General features: G+C 39.0%; 1 protein-coding gene across 1 annotated transcript in view; it reads right to left on the reverse strand.

The window, feature by feature from the left end:
• LOC106577458 (oligosaccharyltransferase complex subunit ostc) overlaps positions 1-10215 on the reverse strand; it is a 44171-nt gene extending 33956 nt beyond the window's left edge. Inside the window, exon 1 of the mRNA XM_014155454.3 lies at positions 9997-10215. Coding sequence (XP_014010929.1) covers positions 9997-10135 — 139 coding nt within the window. The 5' untranslated portion in view covers positions 10136-10215. The remainder of the gene's footprint in view (positions 1-9996) is intronic.
• Positions 10216-10810: the final 595 nt, after the last annotated feature.

Genomic DNA, 10810 nt, shown 5'->3' on the forward strand with positions numbered 1-10810 from the left:
TCATTTGATTTACACAACATGCCTTTGAAGATGCAAAAGAGTTAAATTGTGAAAACAAAGAAAGAAAAAAAAGTGAAACCTTTAGCCGGCATAACTATTCACCCCCAGTCTCAAATCTCTGGAAGACAAACAGATTTCCTTCAAGAATTTCCCTGTATTTAGCACCATCCATCATTCCTTCAATGAAATCCAAATAAAAGTCAATTTAAATTACAGGTTGTAATGCAACAAAATAGGAAAAACACCAAGGGGATGAATACTTTTGCAAGGCACTGTATGTAAGACTGTTTTTAATGGGGGAAAATAAACATGAATATTTAGTTCATTGCTATTTGTTTTCGTCTATATTGAATTTGTTTTAGGCATAAGGGCAATGATGTACTGATATTAATGTAAAGTTGCATATTTTCTCAAGCTTGGGTCCCAGGAAAAACACAAAATGTCTATTTTGGGTCCCAGGCTGAAAAAGTTGAATAACCCCTGCTCTAAAGATATATAGATATCTCTCACATCAATAACAGTCAATTATTACCTCAGTCTCATTCTGAACGTCACATAATCCTTGATATCGGCAAGAACCCTAGTCCTTCTGAATATTCAGTACTATACAAATTGATATTTTTTTTACTAACTAAAAACAAATAACAGAATACACTTACATGGAGATAAGTCCTTAGCGGACTGACACGATATGACGGCTTATTACACAATTGAAAGGGGGTGAAGGAAGAGGGAGCAAGAGTCCAACTTATCGTACATACTTTTGAAAACTACGCTCACAGTAACCAGAATAGTTAGCCCCCTAACCACCGCTCATTCGGATTAGAAATTATATATGCGTAGCTGTCTTTGCCGTCTCTCTGATGAAACCAATTGCTCAGTCTATGGGTAGTGGCTTGATGTAAGGCTCTGGTTGCCCACCAGAAGTCACAATGTCCTTTGTGGAGCTTCTCTGGTAGTGGAGTGTTTGTCAGAACAAATACTTCAGATGTAAAACGGTTGTCTGTGGGGATTATCCTTCCCACCATGTGTCTTTAGTCAAATGTTCATGTAAAAGTCAGACCACTTTTACATGAACATCTGCAAACTGAATGTTTCTGGTCTCCTTGGTGATCTTCACTTCTAGTGTTGAGGTTGAGATCTTCAGAGTTTCTCGCCATTTCAACGTGTAGACTAACGTCTCACGTCTTTTGGTATCAATGGTTGAAAATTCAGGGTTCAGCTCCCGACCACTTTACAAGCCAGTAGTAACCCAGCAATGTACAGGTCACACCATTTTCAGCCGTGTAGCCACCGGTCCACACTATATGGTCTTGTAGTTTTCACCACTTGTAACATTCAGCTTGCGCTGTACATCAGCTGGTCTGTAGAGTTTAAACCATTTCTGAACGTTCAGCTCACACTGTCCGTCAGGCTGGTCTCGTAGTGGTCTCAAGGTAGATTATTCAGAAGGTAGAGCAGCGCTTTACTATGGACATACTTTTCCCCATCTTAGCTACTGCTGTATCAATATGTTTTGACCGTGACAGTTTACAATCCAGGGTTACTCCAAGCAGTTAGGTCACCTTAACTTGCTCAATTTCATTATTCATTACAAGATTTAGTTGAGGTTTAGGGTATGATTTGTACCAAATACAATGCTTTTAGTTTTAGAAATATTTAGGGCTCTTTGTTAAGTGTTGCAGTCATTTCAGTCCCTGTAGTAGCTGACATGTATAGTGTTGAGTCTAGAGGTCGACCGATTAATCGGCATGGCCGATTTCAAGTTCTCTTAACTTCTTACATCTAGACGTTCCGCTAGCGGAATACCGCTCCAATATCCAATGATAGGGCGTGGCGCGAAATACAAACTCCTGGAAAATCCGAAAACTTCCATTTTTCAAACATATGACTATTTTACACCATTTTAAAGACAAGACTCTCCTTTATCTAACCACACTGTCCGATTTCAAAAAGGCTTTACAACGAAAGAAAAACATTAGATTATGTCAGGAGAGTACCCAGCCAGAAATAATCAGACACCCATTTTTCAAGCTAGCATATAATGTCACAAAAACCCAAACCACAGCTAAATACAGCACTAACCTTTGATGATCTTCATCAGATGACACTCCTAGGACATTATGTTATACAATACATGCATGTTTTGTTCAATGAAGTTCATATTTATATCAAAAACCAGCTTTTTAGATTAGCATGTGACGTTCAGAACTAGCATTCCCACCGAACACTTCCGGTGAATTTACTAAATTACTCACGATAAACGTTCACAAAAAACATAAATTATTTTAAGAATTATAGATACAGAACTCCTTTATGCAATCGCGGTGTCCGATTTTAAAATAGCTTTTCGGTGAAAGCACATTTTGCAATATTCTGAGTAGATAGCCCGGCCATCACAGGCTAGCTATTTTGACACCCACCAAGTTTGGTACTCACCAAACTCAGATTTACTATAAGAAAAATTGGATTACCTTTGCTGTTCTTCGTCAGAATGCACTCCGAGGACTTCTACTTCAACAAAATGTTGGTTTGGTTCCAAATAATCCATAGTTATATCCAAATAGCGGCGTTTTGTTTGTGCGTTCAAGACACTATCCGAAGGGTAACGAAGGGTGACGCGCCCGCGCGTATCGTAACAAAAAAATTCAAAATATTCCATTACCGTACTTCGAAGCATGTCAAACGCTGTTTAAAATCAATTTTTATGCGATTTTTCTCGTAAAATAGCTATAATATTCCGACCGGGAGTCGTTTTCGTTCAAAGACTGAAAATGTAAAATGGACTCTTCACGTGCACGCGCGCGCCCGTCTCATTGTTCTCAGATCGACCACTATCCAAATGCGCTACTGTTTTTCAGCCATGGACTGCAAAATCATCATTCAAAAGCACAAATGTACCAAACAATAAACATCGATGCCTTTCTTAAAATCAATACACAAGAATATATTTTTTTTTTTAAACCTGCAAATGTAGTTAAAATAAATTCATGTTACCAGGCAATATTAACTAGGGAAATTGTGTCACTTCTCGTATTTAGAGCAAGCAGAGTCAGGGTATATGCAGCAGTTTTGGCCGCCTGTCTCGTTGCGAACTGTATGAAGACCATTTCTTCCTTACAAAGACCCCAATTAATTTGCCAGAATTTTTCATAACATTGAATGTTGTGCAATGTAACCGCAATATTTAGACTTAAGGTTGCCACCCGTTTAATAAACGTTTTGTTTTCGAAATTATACTTTCTGGATTTGACCATATTAGCTCATATTTCTGTGTGTTTATTATATTATAATTAAATCTATGATTTGATAGAACAGTGACTGAGCGGTGGTAGGCAGCAGCACGCTCGTAAGCATTCATTGAAACAGCACTTTACTGCGTTTGCCAGCAGCTCTTAGCAATGCTTGAAGCACAGCGCTGTTTATGACTTCAAGCCTATCAACTCCCGAGATTAGGCTGGCAATACTAAAATGCCTATAACAACATCCAATAGTCAGAGGTATATGAAATACAAATGGTATAGAGAGAAATAGTTGACACGTCATAATTCCTATAATAACTACAACCTAAAACGTATTACTGGGAATATTGAAGACTCATGTTAAAAAGGAACCACCAGCTTTCATATGTTCTCATGTTCTGAGGAAGGAACATAAAATATTAGCTTTTTATTTTTTACATGGCACATATTGCACTTTTACTTTCTTCTCCAACACTTTGTTTTTGCATTATTTAAACCAAATCGAGCAGGTTTCATTATTTATTTGAGACTAAATGGATTTTATTGATGCATTATATTAAGATAAAATAAGTGTTCTTTGTTCATTCAGTATTGTTGTAAATGTCATTATTACAAATATTGAAAAATAATATTTTTTGAATTGGAAAATAAATAAAATACCAAAAATGTACATCTATTTTTTTTATTTTTTATTTTTTTTTAAACGGCATCGGCTTTTTTTTGGTCCTCCAATAAAATCGGTATTGATTATTTTATTTTTTTTATATATAAAAAAAAAAAATTATAAATCGATCGACCTCTAGTTGAGTCATCCGCATACATAGCTTAACTCAAAGCCAGTGGCATGTAATTAGTAAAGATTACTTTTTCCCCCCCAATGGGCCAAGACCAGTGGTTCTCAATCCTGGTCCTGGGGACCCAAAGGGGTGCACATTTTTGTTTTTGCCCTAGCACTACACACCTGATTCAAATCAAAGCCCTTTGATGAGTTGATCATTTGAATCAGCTATGTAGTGCTAGGGCAAAAACGTGCCCCCCTTTGGGTCCCCAGGACCAGGATTGAGAACCAACGGCCTAGACAGCTGCCCTGGGGAATTCTTGATTCTACCTGGATTATGCGGGAGAGGCTTCCATTAAATCACTTGTGTAATTGCTGTGCATGTTGAATGTCCTTCCCTATAAGCATGCTGGAAGTTTGTTTACTGTAAAATAACATTGTATCTGGTCAAACACCAATTTTTCCAAACATTTACTAGGGGTTGGTAACAGGCTGATTGGTCAGCTATTTGAACCAGTAAAGGGGGCTTAACTATTCTTAGGTAACAGAATTACTTTTGCTTCCCCCAAACCTGGGTGCGCGCGCGCGCACACACACACACACACACACACACACACACACACTAGTAGGCTTAAATTGAAAATATGGCAAATAGGAGTGGCAATATCATTCGCAGTAACTTTCTATCCAAGTTGTCAGACCCCGGTGGCTTGTCATTGTTGATAGTGAAAACAATTATTGTTCTCTAATTATGCAAGTGTGTGTTCAACACTAATTTAAATCTAAGTAATACCAGACAGGCTGTTCTAAGAAAAAAAGTGTAAAGCCTTTATTAAAGCATAGCAAAGATTAAAACAGACAAATTTGTGAAATTGTTTATCCAACATGTGGTTGTGTGAGGCTTGGTGCTCACAGAATCAGTAGGCTATTAAACAAACACTCAAACAGAAGCAGAATTGGTCTTATTTCTGTAGATATGGATGACTTATAAAGTCAGGCACATTTAACAGTTAGGCTATTGATTATAGACCTAATTATGTTGGGGTTTCCTCTCCTCACTTTTCTTAGACAAGGCAAGTGCTGTTTTCGCGTCTCCTAACCGCTGCCGTCTCCGCCGCATTGTTCTCAACACCAATATGCTAGTTAACTTTGCTATTATGCATATAGCAACATGGTCTTGGAAAAGACACCAATTCAACAGCGCACTGATGTTTCAGAACCGTGGACAGCGACCACTATCTTACACAGAAGAAAGTGCATGTTATGAAAATATATTTTTTATTAGTGTTGCACCATTGTTCTAACGTAATATAACCATATACAATTTCAGTAGCACGTCTTAGTGATGGACTGCGCCATCCCCATGGCCTCCACAATGGATTAGTCCACTCAGACAGGCGTGAATCAGACAGCTGTCTTGTACACCATGAATATATTTAATTTTTTGCTACAGCACGACAAAAAAATTATAATTCTTGGTCGATCAACAGCCTATCGACCAAACAACCAACCAGTCGACTAAATGGGGTCAGCCCTAAACAGACTGAACACACACTTGCATCATTAGCAGCGAGAGCAGGCAGGCCAGGTCGAGAGAGAGTGGAGGGGCAAGCAGAACGCTCATTGTTTTGGCAATCTGCATCTCACAATGTCTTGTCTGGCATGCCTAGTAAATTCACCAATGTAGCCTAAAGTTCACCTGTTCCTTAATTAAGTGGGAATTTTTCATAACGTTAAGGATCCCAACTTCATTTAAAACCGTTTACACCCCTAATCCCTACCTGTACTATAACTACTCAATAAGACCACAGTTAATGTAGTGCATTATTGGTTGAAGCGTACAGTGAAAAATAAAGTATGGTACTTGAATTAAAAATTGCCATGAGTGGTACATTGATAATCTGTTTTAAGTAATCTGATAATCTGATAATCTGTTTTATTGTTGCCAAACTGTGCTCAGTCAAAATTTACAGTGCCACTTTGTTACCAGAAACTGGTCACATGTTCAATTATTGAACATGTGACCAGTTTCTGGTAACAAAGTGGCACTGTAAATTTTGACTGAGCACAGTTTGGCAACAATGGGTAAGTCTGCCCTCTTCCTCATCAGTACAGTTAAAAACAATAGTAGTATTGGGGCAAAGTTTTTGTAATTCATTTTGTCTCGCTTGCCGTTACAAATAGAAGGGGGAAAAAAGTTACAAAAAATGTTTTAATAAGTTGTTCTGCGTAGGCAGAGCCATAAGTAAATAAGTCAACTGGGATATACAGTCGAAGTCAGAAGTTTACATACACTTAGGTTGGAGTCATTAAAAACTTGTTTTTTCAACCACTCCACAAATTTCTTGTTAACAAACGATAGTTTTGGCAAGTCGTTTAGGACATCTACCATGTGAATGACAAGTAATTTTTCCAACAACTGTTTACAGACAGATTATTTCACTATCACAATTCCAGTGGGTCAGAAGTTTACATACACTAAGTTGACTGTGCCTTTAAACAGCTTGTGAAATTCCAGAAAATTATGTCATGGCTTTAGAAGCTTCTGATAGGCTAATTGACATCATTTGAGTCAATTGGAGGTGTACCTGTGGATGCATTTCAATGCCTACCGGCAAACTCAGTGCCTCTTTGCTTGACATCATGGGAAAAATCTAAAGAAATCAGGAAAGACCTCAAAATATATATTTTATTTTTCTTCTAAAAGTCATCCTTGGGAGCAATTTCCAAACGCCTGGAGGTACCTGGTTCATCTGTACAAACAATAGTACGCAAATATAAACACCATGGGATCACGTAGCCGTCAACCACTCAGGAAGGAGATGCGTTTCGTCTCCTCGAGATGAACGTACTTTGGTGCGAAACGTGCAAATCAATCCCAGAACAGCAACGGACCTTGTGAAGATGCTGGAGGAAACATGTACAAAAGTATCTATAGCCACAGTATATCGACATAACCTGAAAGGCCGCTCAGCATGGAAGAAGCCACTGCTCCAAAACCGCCATAAAATAAGCCAGACTACGGTATGCAACTGCACATGGGGACATAGATGATACTTTTTGGAGAAATGTCCTCTGGTCTGATGAAACAAAAATAGAACTGTTTGGCCATAATGCCCATCGTTATGTTGGGAGGAAAAAGGGGGATGCTTGCAAGCCGAAGAACACCATCCCAACCGTGAAGCACGGGGGTGGCAGCATTATGCTGTGGGGGTGCTTTGCTGCAGGAGGGACTGGTCTATCAGTCGGGTAGTTCAAACTTGGTCGCAAATGGGTCTTCCAAATGGACAATGACCCCAAGCATACTTCCAACGTTGTGGCAAAATGGCTTAAGGACAACAAAGTCAAGGTATTGGAGTGGCCATCATAAACCTTTGACCTCAATCCTAAAGAAAATGTGTGGGTAGAACTGAAAAAGCATGTGCAAGCAAGGAGTCCTACAAACCTGACTCAGTTACACCAGCTCTCAGGAGGAATGGGCCAAAATTCACCCAACTTATTGTGGAAAGCTTGTGGAAGGCTACCCGAAACGTTTGACCCAAGTTAAACAATTTAAAGGCAATGCTACCAAATACTAATTGAGTGTATGTAAACTTCTGACCCACTGGGAATGTGATGAAAGACATAAAAGCTGAAATAAATCATTCTCTCTACTATTATTCTGACATTTCACATTCTTAAAATTAAAGTGGTGATCCTAACTGACCTAAGACAGGGAATTTTTACTCGGATCAAATGTCAGGAATTATGAAAAACTGAGTTTAAATGTATTTGGCTAAGGTGTATGTGTAAACTTCCGACTTCAACTGTATATGACTAAAGAATTACAAATAGACAGGTATTACCTTTTCATGTTAGGAAGATGGAAAGGTCTGTCTATTTGTGTAGGGGAATTCTTTTTTTTTTTTTTTTAATAAAATCACCCTGATTAATTCATTAGTCCTATCCCAGTTAACCCATTTACTTATGGCCCTGCCTACATCGAACACCTTTGTTTTTTAAATAAAAAAATTCTCTCTTCTATTTGGAACGACAAGCCAGACAAAATTAAACAGACCTATTAATATGAATTCGCAGGGGCTGTCCGAGACGTGTGCAAGTATTTTAAACAATTACATTGATAGAACCCACAATCTTTGATATCAAAGCTAATCTACCCCACCCACAAAAAATAAAACAGTAACTATGGGGCGCTGTTGAGGGAGAAGCAGCGAATCACCTTCCAAAATGTATGTTTGTGACACAGATTGGCACAAGGGTCAGTCAGATTAGGTAGGCAGTCAGATCTGGCACTGACACCGGATGAGCGTGTATTAATCCCGAGGTGCGTTCATGAACGTTTGTCCCATCGCTGCAACTCCCGTACGGAATCTGGAAAGGTAAAAGTCAAGAGCGATGCGTCCTCCGAAACAAGCCACACTGCTTCTTGACACTGCTCCCTTAACCCGGAAGCCAGCAGCACCAATGAGTCGGAGGAAACACCGTACAGCTGGCGACCAAAGTCAGCGTGCATGCGGAACGTTTGCTATGTTGCGGAAAGGTTTGTACTGAACGACACGTTTCCCCAAAACGTTCTTGAACAGACTGAGGTATGTTTGCTCCTTTTTGGTAGGTGTGGCTTGAAGCAAAGAGTAATGTATTTAAAGGGCAGTGCCAAGCTGACAGCTTTCTAACCCCTACCCTTTTTTCAACTGGTCTTTCAGTTCAGCGCTGTTTCTGTTCAGTGAAACGTTCCAGAACATACTGAACGCAGCCATGCTGTAGGACTTATTACAGCAAGCACCAGCAGGTAAACAAACAACTAAAATGAATGAGTGACTTAGAAAAACAAATCATGACTCAAGTCAGTAAAACAAGTAGAGTCAGTAACACATCATGGCAAGGTAAGCCTACACAAAACACAGCCCTTATTTTAAGTGTTTCTAAAATCCCCTATGGGAAAAATTCATGGTGGAAAAACTATTGGAACCATTTCCCTGTTTGACCGCTAGGTTTTATGGGTATTATGACTCATACGGTGGTACTGGGTGCGTTCGTAAATTCATCCTGGCTATCTACTCCGATTTCAGAGCACTCTCCTCAGTGGAGCAGAGCACAGAATAACTAATAATTTACGTACATTCAACACCCGTTCAAAAACGGTGAATATGTCAGTAAAAAAGTCGGCAATTTTTTTATTGAATTGTTGCCAGAAGCAGTAATCCAGGGCGTCAGTGACTAACATGAAAACACCTTAACCAGTTCTGCTAGGGCGAGTAAAATGGTCAGAGTGAGATTATCTAATTCGCGTCTGTAAATAGTTTGCAAGCCTTAGGTTGGGTGCTTGAGGTCAGAACGCTCGAATCAAACCTACTCCTCGGACAGAGGATTCAGTGTGCGCTCTGAACTCTGAATTTTGGAACGGAAGATCTGAAAACGGTCTGAATTTACACCCAGAGCGCACTCCAGATTGAATTTACTAACACACACTATAACAAACCCTGTCATAACAGACAATGCCAAAATCATTGTGAATTATGTCAAACTGTTTTTAATGTAGCTTATTTTGCCAAATACACAAAAATGTATTACAGTAACTGTTGGATTTCATTTTTTTTCGCTATACCGTAAACGAGCCGTGACCCCAAAACCACAATATGTACTGAACCGTGGGTTTGGTTCACAGTTACACACCTAGCTAGTACTAGCTAGCTAAGAAGTTAGCTATTGTGGAGATAGCTAACTCCTCCGTACTCGGCCCAACACTGATTAGCCGATTGAATAGGTCTGACTGCATAAAATACGTGTGATGGGTGAATAAGACGTTGAATCATATTTTAGTAGGCAATACATGTACCTAACGTTAGCTATTTAGAAGCCGGGTGTAACTTTAAACATTAGACAAATCCTGTATCGAGGCTTTACAAAACAATCTGTTACAGCTACCTAGCTAAACTGGCTAGGCAGCTAACGACGCTGCAGTGTTCGACAACTTACCTCCAGTGATGAGAAAGTACGATACAATAACGATCGCATAGACTGTCATAGCCGACGGCATGTGCAGCCATGATGGTTTTTTGAGTTTTATATTAGGACATTCCAACACTGCGAAAGGTACACCGTATAATGTCTCCATTGCTAATTCAATACGAACTGACTCTTTAGGTAAACTGAGATTTCTGGCTGCTACGCCGACGTGTCCAGGAAGTGCCGAAAATCTAGTTAGTAGATAAACACTTCAAAGCAAATACTATAATTTTTAACCACAAATAATGCATTTCATGGACTAAAATGTTATTTAATATTTAATATAACTATTTTATATACACATCTTGAAGACAATCTGAACTGACATGTGACCACGGTTTATTAACCTTAAAATGTTTCCCTTACCTGTTAAGACCTTTAGTGCTGACGTAGTGCTGGTTGAGTGGGTAACCTTTTTGCAAAGATTAAGGCTATAATTTTGTAGTCGTTATTTAGGAGTGTGATTGGACGCCAATTATCAATACTTAGGAGATCCTTGTGTGGTTTAGGTATAAGAGTAATAACCCCTTGCGTCAGAGAGGCAGGTAGTTCTCCCTTCTTAATAGCCTCCTTAAAGGTTTCAAGTAAAAAATGTGCTATTTCTTCAAAGAAGGTTTTGTAAAATTCAGAGGTTAATTCATCACAACCTGGAGATTTGTTATTTTTTAACTGAGCAACCCCGTACTGGATGTCCATAATGGATAAATCTTGGCAACAAGACTGATTGAGTTCTTCACTAACCAAATTAACATTCTCTATAGAATCAAGGAGATCCTTAGTCACT

This window comes from Salmo salar, chromosome 18, assembly GCF_965601325.2.
Source record: "Salmo salar chromosome 18, fSalSal1, whole genome shotgun sequence".
NCBI classification, from domain to species: domain Eukaryota; kingdom Metazoa; phylum Chordata; class Actinopteri; order Salmoniformes; family Salmonidae; genus Salmo; species Salmo salar.